Source organism: Manacus vitellinus, unplaced genomic scaffold (assembly GCF_001715985.3).
Source record: "Manacus vitellinus isolate BGI_N305 unplaced genomic scaffold, ASM171598v3 scaffold_38_pilon, whole genome shotgun sequence".
NCBI lineage: Eukaryota > Metazoa > Chordata > Aves > Passeriformes > Pipridae > Manacus > Manacus vitellinus.
Genome location: NW_021940526.1, coordinates 409,429 through 435,909, shown reverse-complemented (window position 1 = coordinate 435,909; position 26,481 = coordinate 409,429). Strand labels below are relative to the sequence as shown.

Genomic DNA, 26,481 nt, shown 5'->3' with positions numbered 1-26,481 from the left:
TGTTCAAGGCCAGGTTGGATGGGGCTCTAGGCATCCTGGTCTAGCGGAAGGTTTCCCTGCCCATGGCAGGAGGGGTGGAACTAGACTATCTTTAAGATCTATTCCAACACAAACCATTCTGTGATTCCACAATCTCCAACATCCAACATCCTCTCTTGCCCTTAAACATCCTCCTGGCTTCACTTGGGGGTTTTGGGAATGGAATTCCCATTTCAATTTGTTGACAAACCTGCAATACACGTCATAGGTAGGGTTTTAAACCAAAGGATCCTTACAGAGCATCCTACAGGTAAAAAGGAGAAGTTTGCAAGATGACTGATCATAAATAATTAAATTTAGACAAAAAGTTAAAACACTGTGTGCATTCAGTAAAGTAAATAAAAATGACAGTCCTCCCCACAGAATGTCAAAAGATAATAGGCTGTTTCTGCTACTAATGCAACAAAAAGCAACACAGTTTGGAATAGCAAACTGATTCACAAATTAGTACTGACTGGATGCACAAAGCCTTACTTACACTCTAAAGAGTGTAAGTAATGACAGAGTGTTACCAGAAAGCTCAGAAAGAAAGAAACCATTAATATGTGCAAACAATGTTCTGCCTTAACAAAACATCTGGAATCTAAATATTTATAGACACTCCTATTAAGCACGAACTGTTTATAATGCAAAAAAAGTAATTTAAAACCACTTACTGGCAATCATTATAGTTTTAGAGTTTCCTCCTAGGCTATCTTTCAACAGCCAAGTCAACACAGAGTCCCTGTAAGGCACAAATACTTGCTTCTTCTTTGAAAGTGGATTTGTTGCATCCTGAGATAAATCAGCTGTGATGTGGAGGTAGAAAAAAAGCAATTATGTATTTTTATTCATTTTCAAAACCAGTATGTGTTAGGCCACTATTTGTGTAAGTAAATAAACAGAAAGGTATTTCATGACTAAAAAAACCTCAAGACAGACAAGCACAAAAACTGGAGACTCACCTAAGGCAGAAATTACATTTCCCAGAGTAACTAGAGATTTGTTAATATTCCCTCCTTCCTTTAATCTAACCCCTGTGGCACCAGTGGCATCTGCTCTCTCACTTCCAGCAAGATCTACCAAATGAATCTTGCTAACAGTTTCACAAGGCATTTCAGAATCAAATTGAGCCTACAGAAAAAAACAAACAAACAAAGAAAAGTATGTTAAGCTATGAAATGCTGCAATTTTACTAAATCCAATTAAGTGGCCTTTTTCATGACACAACTGAATTTAACTTATTTACAATAGCAGAGCTTCAGAAGATGGGTGTATTAGAGTTGCCAGAGAAAGGCATTTGAAAATGAATTGCTGTATAACTTCCATATTATTTCTTTAAATTGTAATATTTGCAACTTTGTAGCCACTTACAGACAAGCAGTGACACTGAGTTGGAATTTACATGATGCACAATGAACATGTGCTGCATTCATTTCATTAAGCTTGTAACATTTATATTCATATTTAGCTTTCAACAAGTTATAGCATGAACAGACATTTACACTCCATTTCTTCTCCACCTCCAAGTGACAATTGCAATTTTTTATATTTTTAACTGAGGTTTCCTCCTAATTTTTTATCTCATTTCAGACAAATCAACTGAGATTGCCCTGTTTCAAACGTCCTTCTACTTTCGCAGTACAACAATAGAACAAAACCTTTTGCTGCCTGCCTCTCATCCTCTTCTGAAAGCTTTGCAATAAGCAACTCATCATTAGTGAACAGAAGGTGCACGGGAGTTTGTGTGTGTGTGTGTTGTGTGTTTGGGTGGAGACAGGCAAAGTTCTGACAGGAGAGGGAACCGCTTCTATGCTGCGTTCTCTGCATCCAGCAGGTTATCCATGGACTGTCTAAAAAGCACACCCAAAAACAATGATGAAGAGCAGGAGTCATTGAAAAGGAGTTTACTACATATAAACAAAAAGATCACTATGCTCTGAGGAAATGTGTCAAATCTCTCCAGGGAGTTTCGTTTTGTTTTGTTACCTGAGTGAAGTTGATTGTGAAAATGGCATGAGACCTGCTACTGACATCATTCATTCCAGTTGCAGCCGTTGTCCTATTTATATTTCCTGCTTCCATAAGTTCCTCTACATCAGTATAATTTTGCACTAAATGCTTAGACAAGTCTAAAGAAAAGCAGAGTGTTACAGTGTGCTAATACATGCATTCGATTTTACTTTACAAAAAGATTCAAATTACCCTCACTACTGCAAAGTATTGCTCCAATTGTCACTTAAGGAAAGAAATGAGGCCTTATGTGAACAGCAGACAACTCACACATTTATAGTAAATAAGAAAAAAATATGCAATCTTACTAAATTATTTAGTACAATAACATGAGCATAATCCCACAAGAGACATGAACCTTCCCTGGTAGAGAACAGAATAAGACAATTAGATCCTAATAGGTTCCTAAACATTTAATATTTATAAATTATAGTCAACAAACTATTAAAACCAATTGCATCTCTTAACACTATTTTAAAATGTTATAAATTTATAGGTAAAAAACCTACATAATAATATTAGAATTGTGAAAGCAAGTAGAGATGCAAAATGAGAGGCTATTCCTTTCATGCTTTTTACCAAAGCAAAGCACTGTATTGATCATCATTTATATTTAAAAAGATAAAATGCCCTATGCAATTAGACATCACACTTTAGAATATATGAAGGTAATAAAATATCCAGCGTAGAACACTGAAAGTGTTTTTACCCTCAACATATGGTCCTTCTTTTGGATGTTCTCGTATTCGTAAATTATTAGTTTTTGATGACTTCCTTCTGAGAAGATCTCTCACACGTTCATTATAAATTTCCAGATAACTGAAAGAGAAAGAATAAAAAGCCACTGACTGATTCAAGAGTCGTTAAAAAAGGAAACTCACGTGAACACTGTGTTTGAAGGCAAGAGGTTTGGAGAAAGAAAACAGATCCAAAGCTGGCTTAAGATAGAAATGACTACAACTTATTATATCAGATGGAAAAAAGCCAAAAAAGCAAGAAGCAAGTGGAAAGGAAGCAGACATCAGCAAGATCAAGATCTCCTAATGTCAGTCTGAAATAAAGGGTAAAAATAAGGAAGATGTTGTCCAGTAGCAAAGAAATTTTCACTGTCATTTAAATGAAGCAAAATGCTCAGCTCTTGGGTTGAAGTTACAAGTGCTGTGCATTTGGACTATGACTGCCAACAAAAATCAATTATAGGACTGAGGCCAAGCGTAGAAAGTTATTTTTGAAGAACACACACTTTTCTCAGAGATAAAGTGAAACAGGGTGGTTGTAACTGAAATAAGTTTGATAACCTGGGAACTGCTAACACGCCAAGACCTACCTGACTTCTGTTCGAAAGGATGCCTCATTCCGCTTTGTTTTTTCACTTATTTTGCTGAACAATCCTTCACAAATTCGAGGTATCAAACCTGCATCACCCTGCAACAACAACCATTCTTATTTCCAAGGTCATATATGCATGCACAATATATTTTGGAAAAGTAAAACTCAAGGTCACAAGTTGAGAGTCTCAGCATCCAGAAAAAGGGGGAATATCAAAACTTTTCAGCAAATACTCCCTTGCCTGTTATTTAATTGCAGTCAGCTTGCCACTTTAACACTTGTGTGTGCAGAATGTATACACTAGCTCCATTTCTTTGCTATTGCAATATGTTTTGTCCCTCTCATTCAGTTTGAATAATCCAAAACCAAGGCAGAAACTGGCTCCTCATAGCAACACATGAACTGCCTTATCTCACTAGTATCTTATCTAACTGCTTCTCTGTGGACTTGGCAACAACTGCAGAGAATGGGACAAGCCATATACATGAGCCATTTTCATTCAACACCCCCATCCCCAGCTCACAGTCCTTCCTGTCTTGAAAGAAGCAGCAGATCCTCTGGATAAATTAGCACACAACAACAAAATTTAACCTACATTCACTGTATACCACAATGCTGCTAAATTAAATTTGATATTTAACTTCTGAATGTTTGACTCTGCAGTTAAAGAGGGGGTTTTTATCCATGAAGTGCTCGGTTGGTTTAAGAAAGCAATCTGAAAAAAACTATTTCTTCTCACAGCTCCCTACAGACTGTGGTTTACTAGCAGGGCTGCAACTATCCATTACAGGGTCCTTGCCACTTCAACTAACACAGCAGCAGCAGGATGTCAGCTTCTTGGTTAAGCTGGCACTGGAGAATTCAGCCTCCTCCCAGTGAGGTTGCTGCTCCACCACTGATGTCAAACACGTCAGACTGCAGGCAGCAGCTACCACTGAGATACCCAGAGACTTAGCATGGAGCTCTCCTCTTCCCATTGCTCCAGGGAGTGCCCTTTCCAGCCAAACAGTAAGCTACAAGGCTTTTTCCCAGTAGCAGAGAGGAGCAGCAGAGGGCCATGCAGTTCTGGTCTCATCTGACAAGGGGCCACATGCTCCCAGCTGCCCCATTCCTACCAAGTCTGATGAGGTAGATGACCAACTACCTGCTGAGCATACCTCATTCCCATCACTTCAGGACAGCCACAGCTACTCCTTCAGAGCCACGGCTCCCAGGAATAAAGGGAGAGGACATATACATACACATGAGCTTTGGGCTCAGAGCTCCAGCCTCAGAAGCAGCTTACAAAACAGTCTGTCAGATACAATTTGCCTGCAGTCTAAAAATGCGTAAGAGATCTGATGTGATGGACTAATTCTAATTCTATTCACTGCTGAGGCAAGAAATGCTCTTGCGCCTTGAGTCAGGGGCCTTGTAATTAAGCAGGAGGCAAATTAGGGCAAACCAGACCACACATCCAATGTGAACACAGCCCAGGCACTCCAGGCATCTAAGAATTTGCCTGGTGGGATTCTACAGGGAACTGGCAGCAGGACAACACGAAGCCAGTGGACTCCCCTGCACCAGACTCTGACAGGGCGAGTGTTCCTTGGGCAAAGATTTCTCTTCTACTTGGACCTCCACATGAAATCCAACCCTTTTTGCCAAAGCTCACTCCAGTCTGCTCCCACACTAGTCCCTCTGTCCTCATTCTCTGTCCCAGCAAACATCTTCCAGGTGCCATCTCTGAGCTCCTCTTTCTCTTTCCTTTGCCTAGATATAATTTCCAATTATCATTCAGTCACTTCTTTTTTAATCATACTCTACCACTCCATTTTGCCCTTTTCCAACTTCTTCCTCCTTTAATCAGAGCCTCGCTGTCTTTCTCAAACCAGCCTTCATTCTTTGACATAATAATATCTTCTCTCCTCCTCTCATACCTAGCTGTTCAGATGACAGCACCTTGGGTTAAAATAAAAAAAACAACTCCTAGATAAAGGGAGAAACTTGCAGAATAATCAGGCTTTTCTTTTGAGACAGTTGCCTTTGGCAACAGAGGAGGAGCCTTTCCCAATATGTATCAATTATCAATCTCTACTTCCAGGTAAAGTTTCAGGGGTTGGTGTCGGAAATTCCCACATATGTTTTATTTTAATTTTTTTTAAACACAGGAAGAGGAAAAAGACTTTTCTTTCATCTCGTGCTTGGAAACACCTGAATAGTTTTAATTAAAGCTTAAGGAAAAATACATGAAAGATCTATCACAAAGTTTTAGGCAAATCATTAGTGCCTGACATAGTTTAGCAACTGCTTAAAATATGAAGTACTAGCTCTAATTAACTTCAACCATAGCAATATAGTGATGAGAAAGGAAGATGTCATAGTTTGAAATTGGCCCCCCTGAGAGGCTGGGGGGGGTCAGAGGTGATTGGGTGCCAGGGCAGTGTTCCCTGGAGAGCCAATCACCACTCCTGTTGTTTGCTTCTGCTCAAAATCATATATCACAGCACCGGAAGCTGTTGGCAGTGCAGTCTTGGTTGTTTTGCTGTTGCTGTCTGCTGTGTGTAGGTGGACAAGGCCAGGGGGTGGCTGGGCTCCCTCTCTTCCCCTCCGGCGGGGAGAGGGGAGCCCTGCAACCCCCCAACTCAGCCTTTGGCTAGAGTTAGAGTCAGCATTTGGAGTGTGTGCTGTGAAGGAAGAGATTCACAGCCCCTGAGGTAAGAGGAGAGAGGCAGGCTTTGCAGCCAAGCCCTCTTCCCCCTCCTTTTCTGCAGTGAAGCTGTAGGGGGGGCTTTTTTCCCCCACTGCGTTTAGGCTGGTGGGGGGTGGATTTTAAGGCTCAGCACTTGAGCAGAGCCAAGTGGACGGGCTGATAAATCAGCTTGGTGCTCGGGAGAAGAGTCCCAGGCAAAACTGGAGATGAGCCAAGAGCTCAGGAGCTGCTGCCAAAGCTGACCGGGGGCAGCTGAGAACTGATGTGGAGAAAGGAAGATTCCAGGATGTGGACGCTTAATAAGCTGCACTGCAGCAGCCTACAAACCGAGGTGAGACACTGAGAGGGAGAAATCACTACAGCAGAAGAGCAAGGACTCAAAGCTATCTTGTTGGACTTCATGAGGAGGAGAGACTACAACAAACAACTAGAACTTGGTGAGAGGGGAGTGTTCAGGAGCCTGGAACACTCCCACGGCAGACTGTTACATATCAGCCTTAAAGGGGCTTGAAAGGACTGACTGATAGTAATGTAATATATATATATATATAGTTGCCTTTAGTTTGTATAGTATTTATTTGTGTAAATAAATGTATATACTTCCCCCTTCCCCTACGGAAGCCTCTGGCCTGAAAGTTTCTCTCCAGTGTTAGGATAAATTGTTGAGAAGGGGTGGGGGAAGCCCAAAAATTGGATTTTAGATTTCGAATGTGGCTCAAACTGCCACAGAAGAACACACAGTTCCCAGAATATTGTATCAGTACAAGGTACAATTTATAGAATGTACGCTCTTTATTAGAAACTATACTTAAACATTTTCTCCATTTTCACCTCCTACATCTCCAAGGCAGGATCAACTACATCTTAAACTTTTTTCTTTCTGAGCTACAGAGTTTCCAGACATGGAAATCGGGAGAACCAAAATAGGTAGTTCATCCAGAGTTGAATTTTCCCATTAAAAGCCTGTTGTCCTTCTGTGCTACCTAACCAGAAAACTCTTACTGCAGTTTAAATGTACTGGTTTTTACCCATCTACCTTGACCATTGGGAACAAACTATTCCCTTCCTTTCTGCAGTAGCCTTTCATGTCTTGGGAGACTTTTATTCCCTCATAGTCTTCCCTTCTCTGTATACACAGGTCTGACTTTCCTGATAGATCATATTTTATAGATCTCTGTTCACTTCAGTATCTCTGCTCAAGAGATATGTAGACCCATTAGAATAACTCTTGAAGTGATTACTGCACACAGAATTGCAGGAGAAGTCTCGCAGCACCGAGAACAGCAGATATTGAAAGCAAAATGAGAATAGAATCCAGACTTTTTAAAGACTCTAGACTTTTTAAAGAGAAGCAGGGAAAAAAGAATATTTATTTCCAATTCAAGTTTTCTTATAGCACTGTAGTCTCTCTGACAGGGCCATCAATTTTCAAGCATTTAACTTGCCAGCTGACTATATTTTATATGCGCTCTGTACAAAGCCAGATTAAAGTATTTATGTATCATGGCAAGAAGATTAGACCTTTATTATTGAATAATGTCAAACAAACTTCAGCACCTATTCATTTGCAAAATGTCTTGATGATTACAGTCATTACATATAGTGAGGTAGTCTCATAAAAATGTCACTTTTATAAATTTCTGAAATAGAAATCCACATCTAGGTCATAACATCTTTTCTGGTTACAAAAATCTATTCTGCTTACGATATTGAAGTTAAATATAAAGCTACTTATTTTGTGGCAACTGAAAGAAAAAGATTTACAGCTAATTTACTCTCCTAAGCTAGAGGAGGTGCGAAGTGCCCAATCTTACCACATTTCAGAAGAGTGATCTATATAAGGAAGGACAATATTCCCCTTTTCATTTCTACCGGGAGAAGATACAATATATTTCTTCTCCCAAGGACTAAAGAATGAAACCTGCAGAGGCTGCCTGGCAAACAGGCTTCATCAGTCAGCCTTTTTAAACTGCTCCACTCCCAACAGTTTAGTGTGTTCTCTCTCTCCTTGGACAGTCATGGAGGCATTTGCAAGAAACCACTCCCATCCTTTACTCATAAACTACGAAATACTCCTCCTATCACACCTTCCTCTTCCAGGGTCTTCACTGCAGTGCTCAACAGGGCTTAATCCTTAAAATTAAAACTACTGTATCGTCTCATAAGGGTGTGCTGAAATACTCTCATCCCCAGTTTCTGTTCCTCACCCGAAAGCCTTCTCTAAACAGGGGTCAAGGACTTATTTTAGTCTTCTCTCTCTTCAAAAGAGGTCTAAAAAGCACATCTCTTCAGAAAGAGCTGGTCCTTCATGTTCCCAAAAAATCAGTATCTTTTTTTTTGTCTTGATCTGGACATAGAAAATCAGCAGTAACATTTGAAATTTTGAGGTTTGTTACTGAACAAAAATTATTGGGTTTTGTCCAAAATAATGAGCATTACTTAAATAGACTTCTTCCAACTGTAATATCTTCCTATAAAAGAAAGAGCTTCTAAAGACTCTGATTACTACTAGAAGGTGTGATACGTGGGGGTCAGAAGCACACAGACAGCAGTATTAATAATTCCATAAAAACATGCTCCTGCAATAACATAATATTAATTCACAGCTACAGAATAAAAAAATACACCTGTTCAGTTGATGTGGGGCAAGCAGTGGACATTGTCTACCTGGAATTCTCCAAGATTTTTGACATGGCTTCCCATGGCCTGCTCCTAAAGGAATTGATGCATTATGATCTAGACAAGGGGTCTGTGTGGTGGGTGGGAACTGGCTGACAGGCTGCACCCAGAGGGTGGTGAGAAACAGCTCCTTCTCTAACTGGCAACCTGTCTCGATTGGGGTCCCTTAGGGACCAATTTTGGGTCTGACATATCTTCTTAAATAACCTGTATGATGGGTTCAAGTGTATCCTGACAAAGTTTGACAAGGACACCAAACTGAATGGGGAAGTTGGCACTTCAGAAGGGAGACCCACCCTGCAGGAAGACCTGGATAGGCTGGAATAGTGGGCTAACAAGAATCTTATGAAGTTCAACAAAGACAAATGTAAGCTATTGCACCTGGGAAAACATAATCCAGGATCTATTGACTGGGAAGCAGCTCTATGGAGAGGGACCTGGGCATCTTGTGGACAGTAAGTACAATATGAGTGAATAGTGTGGCAAAGAAAGCAAAGAAGCCCACGCTGGGTTGCATCAACAAGGGCAGAGATAAAGAAGTCATTATCCCACTCTACTCAGCACTTGTCAGGCCACAACTGAATACTGTGTTCAGCTTTGGTCTCTGCCACACAAAAAAGACGTGGACAGGCTGCAGAGGGTTCAGAGAAGGGCCACAAGGATGACCGAAGGACTGGGAAGCTGCCATGTGAGGAAAGGCTGAGAGAGCTGGTTTGTTGAGCCTTGAGAAGAAAAGGCTCAGGGAAGACCTTATAACCATGTTCCAGTATTTAAAGCGTGGCTACAAAGAATATGGAAACTCCCCATTTACAAGGAGTCACATGCAAAAGACCAGTGGTAATGGATACAAGTTACTCTTGGGAAGAATATGATTGAACATGAGAACAATCAGCAACTGAAATAATCACAGAATCACAGAATATGCCAAGTTGGAAGGGACCCACAAAGATCATTATCTCCCCAGAGGAGTGGTGGATTCCCCCACAATAGACATTTGTAAGGTTTGGCTGGACAGGGTAATGGGCCATCTTAACTGTGCTTTTGCCAAAACAGGTTGGACCAGATGATCCTTGAGGGCCTTTCAATCTGGTATTCTAAGATTCTAGGAAAATACAACTTACCGCATTTCCCATCATGGTGTAGGACTTCCCAGATCCAGTCTGTCCATATGCAAAAACACAGGCATTATAACCTTCAAAGGCAGATTTAAGCACATCCATACCAAGATTTTTGAAAACCTAAAAACAAATAAAGTTTTTTAAGTCAATGAAAGCTTGGGGAAAAAAAATTGTCATCAGTCCAGCGTGACAAATCTTTAACAATACCGCAATACAATGGCAAACTCCAGTGATGTTTACTATAGGAGAGGAAATTAATACTTCAAAGAAAATATTAAGTCTCACTACCAGATCTACTTTACAGCATTGCAGTAGTTTATTTTTTACTTCTTTTTCTGTCAGAGATCTACTTGCATTCCAAAGAACAAAAAAATGCTTTTTGTATAGCTCCAATTTCTTTCAGCAATCTCAGCCACTTCATTCACTTTCCCTTATTGTTAATACCTACTCACATTTTGTATCTTTGCCAACTCTCCATGTTCTGCAATTATGCAGTCCCTTCTCAAAAGGAAACATTTCAGTGATCCTGCCAGTTTCTTGTTTGTCTTTTTGGAGGACTTTGGTTGGTTGGTTTTGGTTTTTTGCTCTAATCAAGTATAAGAATATGGCCTTTCTTGTATTTCCTTCCTAACTGGTTTTTACATACCAATACTTTTTAGGTTGGCAAACATGGAAACTCGCTTTCTCTTTCATCAGTTAATCCCTTCTCTTTTGCCCTCAACATGTAAAAACTAGTAACAATCCCTCTTCCACATCCCATAATTTGGGACTCTGTTCTCACCTATTAGATTCAGCTCTCACCAGGTGCCTTCACCACCTTCCTCTGCAATACTGGCTCCAATATCCCTTACAGATTCCTGACCTTTCATTATCATTACCCCTCCTTTTGAACCATACCCTTCCCTGGTCTGCTGAGCAAGGAGCAACACTCGGTGCAGCATTTCTCTCGCAATATAAGTCTGTGTCTCCCGACCTAGACATGATTTTCAAGAACTCATAGATGGTTCACACAGTTTGGCTACTCATCTGCACTATGTGTGGTTTAAATTAGCCAAGGAGAACAAGCCATTATTAATAGTGAATTGCACACACACAGTATAATCACGCTGCCTATCCCTGGAAAGAATGCTGGGTAATTTCCTTAATCACTAATCCTCAGTTGCAAACATGCCTTTGGAATACTTCACTTGACCTTCCCTTGAGCAAAGGAGTTCAAATGCTGTAACCAGTTACACTTCTCAAAGAGAAAGAGTATAAAGATCAGCCAAAGCTCCTTTATTCTTTCCCCTCTTTTTCACTATACTCAAGTTGTTACCTCACCATTTGGACCAAGCTTTTATGCACTACTGTTTTGACTGAATTTTCCCTTTCAAAAATCTATGTATACCTTGCAAAGTGATTTGAGGTAGTACACAGGATAGTTACAGTCAATATTGTCCAAACACAAAGGCTTAACACACAGGTTACAAGAAAAGACAGTTAGGATGGGACACTGGTTTGTCACAAAAGGGCAGTGAATGTCAAAATTCTATTTGTTTCTCTGTCAGGAACACTAAGAAGCTTGATGGTAAATTGCCATCCCCATTTTAATTTTTGAATACTAAGGCATATTTTGCATCTACAAGGCACATTAATGGGGCATGTGGTATTAGACAGATTTTCATTTATTTTTCTGCCTTTCAAATGGAAAAGTCCAACAATCGTGAAAAAAGGGCACCAGGCAACTGCATTACCAACAACCAAGATCAATTTGATTTCATGGCAAGATGAATGTGAATGAAAGATGCCCTTCTCCTATGCCATTGGTGCAGTAAACTGGAAATTCTGCAGCAACTTGATAAGAGCTTAACTACAAAGTCTTTCAATTAAATATAAAATTAATAACACAAGAAAACAATAGCTTGCATAGCATTTGTTTAGGAACTGGACTTCTATGGTTTAAAAACTTTTATTTTCAATGTGCTGCACACATTGTAATTAAAGCAGTACTTGAACAACAATATTTATGTGGGTGCAAGAGAAGTTCACACTCTTGGCAGTAAGGATGAAGGAGGTGGTCCAGGGTTGTGGGACACACTAACAGCAGCATATTGAACATGGACATCTAAGCCATGTTTAGGATTTATTGTTATCATCCTATCACTACTAATCAGCTTTAAAGAAATCATGGCTCAAGGCTGCTGCAGCCATCCCTATATGGGTATTTTAATTCATTTTTTTTCTATAGACTCCAGACTCAGACAAGTTATACTGGTCTTTCCTTAACCTGACCCCCTCTGAAACAGAGGCAAAATGGTACCAAAAGGAAAAACTTTGAAAAGGGAAATTTAATTTATCACTTATATGTGGAAATTGGACATCAGCACAGGATACAACTTGGATATCTATTTGTATGCATTCAATTTTCCTTTGTTGTTTTAACAAGAATTAACTCCATTGTTTCAAAGATTCTGGAAATAACTTGCATTGTAACAGCAAGAGCCAAACAACACAATGACTCTCTTCCCGGGCTTCCTCTAATGAGGTCTTGTCTAACATAACTTTCTAGAAGTATCTAAAGGGAGGTAAAGAAACAGCTACCTAGAGGATCCAAGAATTAAATATCCATAAATCTAAGCCACAATTGCTGCTTAAGAATTTCTACCACTACTTTTACAATACATATTGCAGATTTTTGCAAATAAGCATTGATATATGATTAAAACTATTTTTATGGAGATGTGCTCCTCCATATCAGAAAGAATTTGAGAATATGCTGATCAGCTACCACTGAGAATTATGTGCATTTTCATGAAACTAGGTAATATTAAGCTGAGACACTCATCAATTTCTATGAGTAAACTTAAGGCAAATATTTGTTGCGTCTGTAGAACCACAAACAAAATCTCAAGCTTCAGGTAGAATCAAGGCAGAAAAATACAAGATCAAAGCTGTTTTAATTAGAATAAATAAATACCTCTCTGCATGTTGAACTTAATGCATTTGCTAAAGTTCTAGTAAAGCCATATGGTCTGAAATGGCTGCTTAAAAACATTCACTAGAAACTTGGATTCCAATCATTGAATGCAAATACATTATTACTTCAATTTGCCACAGTGCTGAAGTAATCAGGGTGTTCTAAATCAAGGCCCAAATAAAGGTATACTTCTTGATATTTCAGAAAATATAGAAAAAACGTGTTACTTAAAAGAACATCATCAAGAAATAACAATCCAAAAAGTTTAAGAATATACATGATCAAACGTTTGAATGAAATCAACTAATAGTTGGTGAAATAAGAAAGAAGCTTACAGAAAATAAGAGGACATACCACTATAAGTGATGGTTAATAGAGAAATTTCATGTATAAATTCCCTATCAATTATAGTCATGATATATATATAATGGCAAAGCTTGTCATTCTCCTAAATATTTAAAAATGGCTTCAACTTATTGTTTCTTATGATTAGTTTTAAATGTGAGCCTTTTTAGGATTAGCCATTACAGTATCCCTGATTTCAGGGGTTACAGAACAGATGAAGTACATACCAAAAAGGTAGGTACCCAGCTGGTTTACAGGATATTGAAGCAAACCCTTGCATTATACTCTTACTTGAAGCTTACAAGCACCAAAACCAAAAGAGAAGACAGCAATCACAAATCACTTGAATTTCATTTAACAAATTTATTAGAGAATGTCAAACAGCAGAAAGGTTCAATGTTCACATGAAATGAGAGGTCAGGGAGGGTCTGTCTGTTCATCTGAATAATTCCTATAGCTCTGAGTACGATTTTCTCTTCTGAGTGTGCAGGAAGAAAGACAGTTTTGTCCTTTCCCGAGCTGAATGCTCAAGGAAGGAGAAAAAAGAATCTCCTTCAATGTGTACCAAGACTTTTGGACAAAAAGAAAAAAACACTTCAATCAGATAAGAAGAAAGTTTCTGTCTAAGTGAATCAAAGATATATGCTTGTTGCTCAAAAGTGATTTTTTTCTAAAAAGTTTTTCAAAACCAAATTCAGTGCTCCGAGATGTTTTCTAACTTGACCTTACAAGACAAATCAGACAAGAGAACTTGAAAGAAAGCATTTAGTCTGCTGGATTAGAAAACACAGCACTTACATTGTTAGGTAAGTTAAAAAAAAAAAGTAAACAAAGCGAACTTCAAACTCTCAGGTACGTAAGGAATTTCTAAATTACACAAGAAGCACTTTTAATGGAAAGAAGTTTCATGGAATGATTTCAAGCCAAAGAAAAGGGAAAGGAAAAAGATCAATTATTAACATTCAGAAATCCTACCATTTCTTGACAAACAAAGCTGGGACTTTTACTGTCTGCTGAGAAATAGGAAAAATCATAGGTAAATGTCTTTGTTCTTTCTCGTCCTGTGTCTCCAGTAGCACCCTCTGGTACCTATTAAAAAAAGAAAAAAGAGCTGGTACAATACATGCTGATGAAGTAATTAAAAACATTTGACAATAAATAATCAGAATGTAAATTTAACATGAGGCTATACACATTTAGAAATTTATGATGACAGGTCAGACTATTATTCCAACAGCACTGATATAATTAGCAACAGATACACCCTTCAGCAAGAAGGATAGTCAAGTCACAAAACAGCGCAGGAATAATTTGTGTTTTAGCTTTCTGCTCCAACCACCACAGTACATTTTTGTCACAATACTCAAATTCAGTTAAATGAATTCCATATATGACATTATTATAATCAGGGATTATCCTAAATATATAATTTATAGGAGCCAGAGAGACCTTTGCACTGTGAACAGCACTTCAAGGTGGAGTCATAATTAAAATGGTGTTACACACCTGCAGCTCAAGACATGACAGCTGGCACTACACTTCTGCAATACTACACTGTGATCCAACTCAGTCTGAACAAACTACACACTGAAACTCGTACACAGTGAAATTTCTTTTCAGGTATTTGTCACTGGAAACTATCTTGCAAAAACCAATTTGCTGTGTGACTTCTCTTGCTGAGAGTATATTGTTAAAATATACCATCAAAATGTTAGATCAAGTGATGGGTACTTTGGGTTTGGTTCATTTCCACAGGAATTCCAGAAGACTTTTTCTACATGAAGCAAAGGTTTAATAGCTATCAGGCACATACCTCTTCTATTGTTGGCTTTCATCTTCCAAATCAATAATGACCAGAGTGATAAACCTTTGAAAAACTGATGAGATACAGACTGTAGGGTGGTTTTCAAACAACCACAGTGCAGCAAGTTAACAGTGTAACCTGTCTCCCTGAAAGATTGTTTTCATCGTCATCACCATCATGGCTGGGCTTCGCGAATGAAGATTTGGGAAGGGCTTTACCCATGTTTGTTAGAAGCACGTTGGTGGCTAAAAAGGCCAATACGAGATAGGCACGTCTGGTTGCAAAAGGCACAGCAGAAAGACTCCTTAGATGGTATATTCAGCAAGGCACAATTCTTTCTGCGTTGTCTTTTCTCCTCCAGGGTGACCCTGCTGCGTTCTCAAAGGAGACAGCTGCGTTACAGATGGTGTCTCCAGGTTTCCCGATTGGAGGTCAGAGTAGACCAGTTATGGTGATCAATATGGCCAAGGCTGAGATGTTGTTGTTTCAGGAAGTCCTTGTATCTTTTCTTCGGGGCTACTCTCTTGCAGCAGCCAGTGGCAAGTTCACCATAAAGCAAGGTCTTAGGGAGGGGGTGGTTGGTCCTTCATCCTTGAGACGTGCCCTGCCCAACGCAGCTGTGTTCTCAGTAACATGGCCTCAATACTCCTAACTGCTGCCTGTTCTAGAACAGATGTGTTGGTCACATCATCTGACCAGTGGACGTTTAGGATCGCACGGAGGCAGCATTGATGGAAGCGTTCCAGGAGTCGCAGGTGGTGGCAGCAGATGACCCCTGATTCAGATCCATACAAGAGAGTAGACAGCACTATGGCTCTGTAAACACTGGTCTTTGTACTTTTCTTCAGGTGTTTATTTCACCAAAGAAAGATTGTTTTAACACTGTATTTTAAAACCTAAGAGCTGTTCTCCACAGTGCAGTAAGCACCATTGCTTTGTCCAGTCATATTTTGGCAGCTACTCAGTTAAAACTTCCTTTTTTAAATTATGTTTACTCACCTTTAAGTTTGTGATTGTTGTTTTATTTTTTTCCATCGAAATAATAAACTTTGCATTGAGGTCTTTCTCCCTGAAAAAATAAAATAAAAAAAAAGACTTGAGCGTGTTAAATAAAACACCACAGTCATATTTCCACCCATGAGGTTGCTTGCCACAGTCACTTATCAAATGAATTCACTTTTTATTGCATTTTTTAATTGCTGTGACCAATGTTTACTTATTCCTATAGCATATATTTGAAGTATTTGGGCTTGCCTCCAAGTACCTTCATTTAGGAACAGAGCAGAAGCTTGGGGAAACCCGCTTCAGAAATTGAACTCTGCAAGTCAATTAAGTGGTTTGTTCTTAATTTGAGGTACCATGATCCAAAGCCCAGTGAAGTCAATTAGGTGGCTCTAAGGAAGGGAAAACAGAACACTACAAGATAAGCCCCAGTCTCTCACCATCATTCCAGTAGCAGCAGTTCCCACTTTCCCATACACTCTAGCGAAGACGGGGCTAATGTTTAAAAACACAAAAGCCTAGAATTTTAAAACCCTCTTACGGATAAGGTACCAAACATATTTTTTGAGCTGTGATGCATCATAGCAGCGCAGAGGAGAAGCTCTGCTACCAACACTCTGTTGCTTCCCAGAGCACAAAGATTCCATGAAGAAAAAAATCCAGTTCTGCAGCAGTGTTTTCATGTACTTGAATCTATTTCACATCATCTGTTTCTGACTGTTTTCAAAACTATCACAAAAAATTGTAAGCTCAGTGTCAAAAACCAGCACTTTCCAACCTGCTTTCTGGAAATCGGATTTTGTTATCCCTACTCATAAGAGCAATACAGGCTGCTCCTGAATGACAACCGTGAGCAAAACACCTCCTGTGCTAATAAAAACATGCACATGGAAGAAAGAGCCAGAAGAGGAAGATACACAGCACACAAAACTTCACTCCCCAAATGCCAACAGACACACCTGTCCCAAAACCATCTGCCAAGTCACCTAACAAACTGGTGTGCCTCACTGGAGCAGAGGAAAGTACCAAAAAAAAAAGCATTTTATTTATAAAAAAACTATAAAAAAATTAAAGCAATAAAGTGCTGCTTTACTGTATCACACAATATCTCAACAAATACTAGATAATCACTTGTACCAGCCCAAATTTCAAAAAAGAAACTTCTTCCCACTAACAGGAGATCCAAGTTCAGGAATTTAGCATGACATTTCCTTCCTCATGGCGCACTAGATCACCCAACTCTGTGTTCCTCCAGTTGACAGCCATCCTCTGTTGATATTAAATTTTTTTCAATAGTAAAGAAAAGCAAAGCCCATTTTAAAATCTAAATTAATGAATAAAGATTAGGCAAATAAAAGCGCTTAATTAAATATCAACACATTAAGTTATTTTCTAAGCTAATAAAAGATATAACTGTAATAATTATAGCATTAATTATAAAGCTGAATTCAGATCTACCAGATAAAAATTTGAGGCATGCCTTATGATTATTAGATCTACATTTAAGATACTGAAATACCAAAATACAGCAACAGATAATAAATAGGGAAATGGAGAAGTTTCAAATGGTGGGGTTTTTTTGTAGGAAACAGATTTTGGCATTGCAATAATGCAGCCTGTGGATGGCTGCCATTCATCCTGCTTCTTCCAGAGTCTCTGCCTGTCTGTAGGTATTTGCTCAGCAGAAATGTAATAAGTAATCTGCCCAATTAAATTGTCAGTCTTACTATGAAAATCTGTTTCAAATATAAACTGTAACCTGCTTCCTCTAGGAAGCTTAAAAGGACTCTAGGCAGGAAGAAGTTTGGCCAGAATTATTGCTTTTTAATCTTGATTTCTTCATGCTTGAGGTGTGCAAAGTATGTCAGTGCTTTCTTTCCCAGACCAAGCCAGCTCTCCATATTACTCATCTAAAGCTACTCAATAATTGAAGACTGATGCAAAATGTTTCATGTCCAACACCCACATACAAACTACACAAAATTCTGAGAAGTCTACAGTAATAAATTTTGTGATAACACTGATAATATTAATAAACATTATTAAAGAATAAGGATTTCAAAGTAAAAAAAAAAAAGGCCTTGCAAAGCACTAGCCAATAATACAGTTCACAAACAGAATTTTGCATTTTTGTAGGAGAAGGGATAGGGAGAGGACAATTTAATACAGGAATACTATGAACAGAATCAATAAGCCAACCAGAGAGAAGTGACAAAAAATTAACAGGAAACAAATGCTAAAGCGTCATTTTAATCTGAGACAGCTGAGCATAATTTATTGTACACATAAAAGAGTTTGAGAGCATCCCATAAAAAACAATTGCTTGTGTGATGCCAGTTATTTCCAGGCACTCATTTAATGCAGCTCAGAGGGGCCAAATCGCTTTCAAAAAGTTTTGATTACAAGTTCCACCCTAATTAAAGGTTCAGGCTGTAAACAGCTGTATTGCAGTGTTGGGCAACCTTCTGAGAACCTTCAGTGTTGGGAGAACCCTCCAGCACTAGCTGCTCCTCCAGTATCCACAGGGACCACCAGCCCTCATCCAGAGACCAGCCCCAACCACTAAGCCAAATCTCTCCCCCTGCAAATTCTAGCCCTATCACAAAGCAACATAAAGGGTCCAACTGCCAAAGATAGTTCACAATTAATGCTTTGATGATTTAAGAAATCCTGCTTCCCCCCAAGCCCAATCTGCTCACACGGCAGCACTGAGAGCTGGCCTCCTGGCTCTTCTCCCTGCTGTTTCACACACCATGTGGAGTTCCAGAATCACAAGGCAAGGAAACCTATAACCCGTGATCCCATGGCCCTTAACCAAATGACAGTGATCATGCGGGCAAGTTTCTTGGCACAGACACCAGGAAATGTATCAGTCTAGTGCTGTTATTAACTCCACTATTGCTCAATTCAGCTACTCATCCAGCAATTCATTGCAAGATGAAAAGAGGAAAGGTAAAAAAACAGAGAAAAAAACACCAGAAAAACCACTTCAGATAATCCTGACACTTTAATATAAAACAATGCCAATGTTAGGACCAAGATAAGATTAAAAGAACTAGTATCCTTGTCTTGTAACTGACTTGCTAAATGGCTTACTTGGGCCAAGTTTTAATAATTTCTTCACAAGAGGCACATGGGTTGCGAAGAACTGCTTCGAACTGAAGATGATCCAGCAGCTGTAGCAGCTCCATGGAAAAAGCTCCAACAGAGATACCTCTATGTCAAGTTTCTTTCTTTCCTTCCCTTATATTCCCTGCTTATTTTGAGGACAAAGACCAGAGCAGTTTTTGCATCTCCATGGGCATCTAACTGAAATCATACCATAGACAGCCAAATATTAGCAGTATCTCCAGATTTCAAAGCAACTTTCAATGACCCTTGTTCATTAAGTCACTTACCCACCCCAAGACTTTTTGAAGATACTCCCACAGAAAGAAGGGAGAAAAGCATGAAAAACCACTGTGACCTCAAATATAAATCAACAAGGGAAGCTTTACAGAAAGCTCTATTACTGACATGCAAAATCTGTTTGGTCTTTTTCCAAGTTTATCTTTAAGTTCCTTCCTTTAAGGTCTTTCAGTGGAAAGTTCAGTTATTTAAACAGTGCTTTTTTTATGAACCCTTTCAGTATTATTCAGACATTAGAGCATTTATGATAGCTAAACCATTAAATATTCATGATATTATGATTTCTATTAAATTGACATTATGGGAATCAGTTGTGATTACCTGTCAAACTCTGAGAAGAGAATAGAAAGAACGAGATGTGATTCATCTGGGGTGTGGGAGGGGAAAACCAAAAAGGACCAGGCAGAAAGTGCCAGTTTTCCCAAATATTGTTTCAAAAGATCACTTCAGCAAACCTCCAAGGCTGCACAGCCAAGGTCACTGACACTACCTGAGCTGCCTGCAGAGCACCTCTGTGTCAAAACAGAAAGAGGGTCTGTAAAATATACTCTTGGAAATTCACTTAACTGTAGACATTTAAAGAAAAATCTACTGGAAGAGGATTATATTGAAGCAGATGTGTGATTTTGTTTCTCAACCACCCTAAAACATAGTCTGAGTGTTCATAAAAGCAACTCACGCTCAAAGGTTTTTCTTTTCAGCAAAGTGCCTCCTACTTCTTATGTTCACATTTTAGACACAATGTTAGATATTTCCTGTTCTATCACTCTGCTTGTTCACTACCTAGGTGTACTTCTGGGGTCACAAAGTGAAAGAATGAAGGTTGCTTAATGACCAGGAGAATTCAAGCTAAATTTAACTGAAAAACAAGCACAAAGCGTGGTACAGAAAGAACCCTGCATTTTCTAGTAGCTGGATAACATAGTAACTGTATATTTGCCCTCATGTCCCACTGAATTACACAGACCAAGAACACTCTCCTTTGTCTGAGTAACTCTTAAGAGGGGAACATCAATACAACTGCACACTTTAAAAGGTCAAACAAAAACCCTCCTACACAAGAAATTCTTTGTTACTTTCTGTAACTACAGGAAAAGTAATATTGTTGCAATATGAAGTATCACACAATTTCTCTTTCCCATCCAGAGGTTTTTGTTTGGTTTTGGAGGGGTTTTTTAACTTCTTCTATGCTTACTAAATTATTTTGTAAAAAGTACATTTTTAAAGAATGTGTTTCCATATCTAAATGCAGTTAAAAACATAAATCTGGTGGTCTGCAAATAAAATATCTTAACACTCTTTATGTTAATTTTTTCCATAACCATCAGTAACAAGTAGTTTCAATGTAATGTTGTCTGAGACTAAAACCAGAACAAGTCAATCAATCTCATCTAACCCCAAAATTCTGAGAATCCACTGTGGTTTGAGTTACTGGTATAAAACTCACAGCTGTCTCCATGGCAGAGCAATAGCCCAGCATATCCTGAGCTCAAAGTGACCCCACAGAGCTGACTGATATGGCTACAAGCCCATAATTAAATGGCTGAAGCCATGTTTACACCAATGTAGTGTAGAACTTAACATTGTAAAACTACACATTGTACCCAAAACAAGTGCAATCACATGTCCTTTAGTCTCAGTTTGAAGGGAATCGTAGATGGATCCAGGGATGGCTGATAAGGGCTGTAGCCTCCCCCTCAGTCAAGAGGCCTCTGCAGACTCTTTGACAACTGCCTGTTGCCTCTGACTGAACATCTTCATTATCTTCCAGACCTCCCAAGCTGTCAAATCCGTCTGACATGGGCCAACAGCCTCAAAAGCTTGGGATGAGCCAGGGCTGGCTGACAGATGGGCTGTGCCGGCTCTCTGGTTTCACCTCACTTGCAGCCAGACAAGAAGAGAGCACATGAAACTCCTGGGGACTGAAGTTAAAAGAAACTGCTTCCTATGGATCAGATTGTGTCTGTGTCTCATTAAGAGACAAACTGTGCACCTATTTGGTACTTTAAAAGAGAATTTTGTCATAAAGCACATTTTATGTGGGCATAAGGTTTTCTGTGATCAAGGGAATCTTAAACATTTGCTACTGCAGATTTATTATGATACCCACATTCCCTTCTGTGATGCCAGTTTAAAAAAAAATTGGCAAATTTTGCAAATAATTAAAAGACAGAGTTCTGCTAGTCCCAGGATTTTCTCCACAGTGCAGCTGAAACCAGAACAATAAATCCAGTGACAGAGAATGCAGATACAGGGGAAATACTGTACATCTTATGAAACAGAAATAATCCCTAAGTTTATATACTAGTACACACATATTAGTTCTTGTATGAAGGACAGCCTAGATTAAATGCCTTTTGCCATAAGAATAAATTTTACCAACCACACTGGAAGCCAGCAGTTTAATCTACAGCAGTAAGGCTCTCCCAGAAAATGAATATACAGGTGTCCTTGTGCTGTCTTCTGTCAAATGATATCCAGCTTCTTTGGGAAAACTATGCACACTCACAGTAACAAATACAGATTGGTGACTTTATTAAATCATGTACCTGACCCGCTTTTAAAATTTGTATTTTTAATAATATTATAGATAGCTTCACCTCCCAATAACTCAGATCATGTCAGGTGGGTAGCCACATAAGCAAATTTTTAAATCAGCAACAGCTAACTTAAAGTTACTGTATCCACACATGCCATGGTCACTGATCTCCTAATAACCTGGAAAAGATTTCATGTTCAATTTGCAGACTACCTCAACAGCGACTTTCCTGCTTTGCCTGCCTACTGACCAGGTTCAGCAATGGTCTTACCAGCAGGAACTAGTCCTGCATAACTGAAGTTTAAGACAGCCACACACGAACCCCCTTCTTACGCATTTGTGATGCTACCCTTTAGGAAAATATAGCAAATGCCCATCTTTGGCAGAAGTGTCATAAAATATAACCTCAGACACAACCAAGTTGATATGAACGACACCCTGGAACTGTGTTGTAACTATTATAACACTGTGAAGTTTATCCTGCATTTCAATCCACACGATACTTTGTTCTTAATATGTTGTTTCTTCCAATTTGTTCTTTTATCCCTGCTACTCTAAGTTATAAAGACAGTATTGACTTAACCCCTTGTGTACAGCAAAGCATGATTCAAAGAAACCACGCTGTCTCCCTTCAGTGCCCTTCTTTTTTGGGGCAGGAAGTCCTCAATTTAGAAATTCATGAAAAAAAAAAATTGTGCCTGACCTCATGGATATTTTAGACCCTCAAATAATCCATAAGGCTGTTCATATGTCGTTCTTTTCCTCTACTGAGACACACAGAAGTAATCTGGAATGAAAAGTGACTTCAGTTATCTGAAGTACAAATATCTCTCAATGTATAAGCATACAGAAAAATGATGGGTATACTTCAAGCTTCTGCATCTCACTATTGCTTTGTATTCACAATATAAACTCTTTGGAGAAGAATCTTCATAAAGTCAATATTTGAAGTGTCTGACTCTTCAACAGTAAGAACTTCGGCCCATCAGCAATTAAGATGCCAAGCGCCATGTACGTGCTCTTTCTGTTAGATACCTCTGAAAAACCCTCTCTCAGTAAATAACCCTGCCTTTGTACTCACAGCTACTGCAAAATAGAGGACTTTGCTCTTCAATTCAGTCAGCTGTTCTTACCAACAATACCTGCCTTTCAGACACTAAGACTTCTAAGAGTCTTCAAGTCCAAGAGCTCAGTCAGGTTAAAACAGCTGAGTGCTAATCCCATTTATTTCAAAACTGGTCTTAATTTCAAATAAACAAAGCCTGAGAAACAAACTGACTCACCTTTCTCTCGCTTCACTGCATCAGGAAAGCTACAATTCAGAGACACTCATTACTTCTGTTGGTTTCAGGGAGCATGGTTTGAATGTATTTTACTGCTCATCATTTCAGTGATCTAACATGCAGAGGTAACCTGGCAACGTGTCTGATAATACTGACATAAGTTAACTGGGAAATGCTATTCTAAAACTACGGGTTTAAGTCCAAAATGCTTAAGACCATAATGTTTTGGGTATTACAAACTGTAAATGAGGCCAGGTTAATTGCATTGCCCCATATGTGTCCACACTGTCACTGTGCTCTGGCCCTGCTGGCACTGGAAGGTCTTTGTTCTTCAGCACCAGGGAGGGGGACAGATGAAACAAGGTAGTGATTGTTACAAATCCCACTGCCTCGAAAAATTTTTGAAGCATTTGCACTAAAGTACTGAAAAGGCCAGAAAAATAAGCACATGTAAGCAGAGGCTGTATTTGGGCTTCCTGACCTCTGATGGTTTATGCAAGATTAACTCTTCAATTCATGGGAACCCAGTATTTGGCTGGAACTCCTTGGAGCTACTTCTGCAGCAAGTCTGCTCCAGTTTTGCTGCTCACCAACACAAGGATAAAGCTCTGCACTTGGGACTATCCCTCCTAATCCATCTTCCTTGATACACGTAAAGAGCAAGATCCCATTGTAAAGACTGCATTTATTCTCTCTCCTGTGTACAAAGCTGCACAAAAACCACTGCAGAGGAGGTTGGAGGTAGAATGCCAAGCACAGGAGCTGCTTAGAAGCCAGCCAGGTCTAGTCTCACCTTCCCATTCAAGCAAGATCATTTCCTGTAATGACTTTCTTAAAAGGAATTACCTCTACCCAACTGCCCAGGCTTTCATTCCTCTCAGGAGACTCTTCCACAACCTGCACTATCTCATTAGCAGTAATTCCTTAGATACTGTTTAAGCTGATCCATTATTAGCTTCATTCCATTACTCTTGAGATATTATGAAGGAGCCATAACTAAGTATTTAATTCCTCTTTTCAACATTTAAGCCCTGCAAATACTTCTAGATTTGCATCTTCTAATCTATTCCAGTAGTCATAACACAGAGTACACATGTAGCTCGATATTCTTTGAATCAATGACTGCCATAATTTTTGTTGATCCTTTCCCACATAATTCAGATAATGAGGTTCCAGAAACAGAATTTTATGAGATATTGACTCAGGGACTTGCTGGGGAAGCATCAACCACAGCTTCAGTGGCTCTGCAATGTATTTGCAAACAAGAACTGCACTGAGATTGTAGCACACTCCTAAATTCAAATCCATCATTTCTAAGTAGAAAAGCTTCAAAGATTAACCACAGAGCGAAAGGGCATAGAAAGCAGAGGAAAACAAGCCACTGATGTTCAAAGACCGCATACTTTAGCACAGGTGAGAAACTCTAGAGAAACAAACCACTGGGGAGTGATGACATTCTCTAGTGCTTGTACCCCTAAGTTTTAGCTCAGCACTTCAGCACTGCTGACATTTGCTATTGTGGAAAAGCCTAAGGAGAATACAAGTTTTTCTAGAATATCCTGACCTGTAGCATCCGAATTCCCAGCCAACTCTCATCCTTGCTGATGGCTTCTCTATTTAACTTTAACTTCTTATTTTAGCAAAGGTCACTCTCCTCAGACCCTGCTCCTTCACACAGCTGTCCAGTTCTGCATTTTACCACCCCTTAGCAAACACAGACCACTTGCAACTTAACCTCTTCAGGAGAGCAGCTGTTCTGCCTTACATTTGCAATGTTCTCCTTAAACTCCTGGGTAAAAGAACTCTGGCATTTCCCCATCTCCTGACTGCTGCTTCTTCCATTCCTACATAAATAGGACTGAACTATTTATCTAGTCCTTTTTACTCTTATACCAAAAAAAGCTTTAAAACTTTAAAATCAAGTCTCCTTGCTACTATATTGATTATCAGTTTCTGTTACCTCTTACGTTTGCCTCTGACAACCAAGACTTTTCTGTAAGCTCACTAAGCTCTTCTCAATTTTTTTTCTTTTTTAGTCCTTACAAGCTTGAGCCAATGCTCTGCTGTGAGCAAGCTGCTGCTTCTACTTCATTTGCTTCAACAGGAGGTTCTCCAGCCTTTTCTCATCTTTTAGTGGTCTGCTTACAGCCTTATAACACAGCTTATTACATCCCTTTCTCAAATATATGATCCGTGTAGATACCATTTAGAGGAGCCTCACAATACTCAGCACCTCTGCTTCCCAGCAAACACTGCTACCTCAATTCCATCTTCATCCCAGAACTACAGACAGAAATAACAGCCATAAACTACCATCTCTGAGACTTTTATAACTCTTGAGGATATTTTTACCTAATCACAGCTGTTGAGGTCATCATTTATTGTTGATACCTGTGCTTGAAGAATACACGTTCTTGCCACGGCAGATGTCAAATACTGCCAAACCCAGGGACCAGCAGCCCCTGCAGAGCAGGGACAGCTGCATGCCCTACCCACCCCCCTTTTCTCTCAAGTCCTACATCTTAAACACACGACTATACAACAATCATTTCATTTCACCTATAAGGAACCACAGGTCAGATTCTACACTTCTAACTCACAACTGAACAAGTACTAGGTAGTGATTATTAAGGAGAGATAACGTGTACATTGTCATGCTGATGCTCACTCCTCTGGCCTCCCCTAGAGCAGAGGACCTGTCCTGAGAAGGTGTGCATGACCATACTGTAGAACAACACTCTTCCTACTGTTCATTCCTTTTGAAGAGGTGAGAGATAATAAACAGAAAATAAAAGCTTTTTTTAATGTACCCTACAAAACTAAGAACACTTCTACTTTCAGACTTCAAGTTCTCTTACTATCACCTCTACATGACCCTAGGACTTGGACCAGAGTCTACACTGTTACACATTGACCCAATGTTAACAACAGAAGTCGAACACTGGTGAAGGTCCTTATACATACATATATACATAGCTTCCTTTCAGAGGGAGAATTGCATCTACTTTGACCACTTTTCCAAAGGGAAAAATCTGTCAGAGGTCATTAAATGGGTTCAAGATTTTTGGACACCAAACGTGGCAAGGTCAAAAAGTCACACTCAGAACAGTTAGTTCACCTTGCCAACTCAGCATGAAAGTAGATTTTTATTGGAGTCAGACTCACCCACATATAAAAGCAGAGAAGAGAGAGATGTACATTCACCTCAGGCACACCAGTCTCACACTATCTTTACGGATCTTTCAACTTCTTTTTATAGAAGTTGTATATGATTATAAATCAAATCACAAGGACC

At 39.3% G+C, this 26,481-nt stretch overlaps 1 protein-coding gene across 9 annotated transcripts in view; it reads right to left on the bottom strand.

Moving 5' to 3' along the window:
• The window catches only part of KIF16B (kinesin family member 16B), a 131,890-nt gene extending 109,207 nt beyond the window's left edge, over nt 1–22,683 (bottom strand). For 4 of the 9 annotated variants that reach the window (XR_003915973.1, XM_029961654.1, XM_029961655.1 and 1 more), the window contains exons 1-9: nt 22,607–22,668; nt 15,954–16,023; nt 14,126–14,239; nt 9,853–9,969; nt 3,359–3,456; nt 2,741–2,850; nt 2,008–2,150; nt 984–1,152; nt 696–827 (exon numbers count right to left, since the gene is read on the bottom strand). Coding sequence is in view for 8 of the 9 variants with exons in the window: in XM_029961654.1 (XP_029817514.1) it covers nt 696–827; nt 984–1,152; nt 2,008–2,150; nt 2,741–2,850; nt 3,359–3,456; nt 9,853–9,969; nt 14,126–14,239; nt 15,954–16,023; nt 22,607–22,611 (958 nt within the window). In the remaining variant the exon portion in view is untranslated. Of the gene's footprint in view, nt 1–695; nt 828–983; nt 1,153–2,007; nt 2,151–2,740; nt 2,851–3,358; nt 3,457–9,852; nt 9,970–14,125; nt 14,240–15,953; nt 16,024–22,606 lie in introns of all 9 variants that reach the window. The other 5 variants (XM_029961656.1, XM_029961657.1, XM_029961658.1 and 2 more) reach the window with 2 other exon arrangements.
• Nucleotides 22,684–26,481: the final 3,798 nt, after the last annotated feature.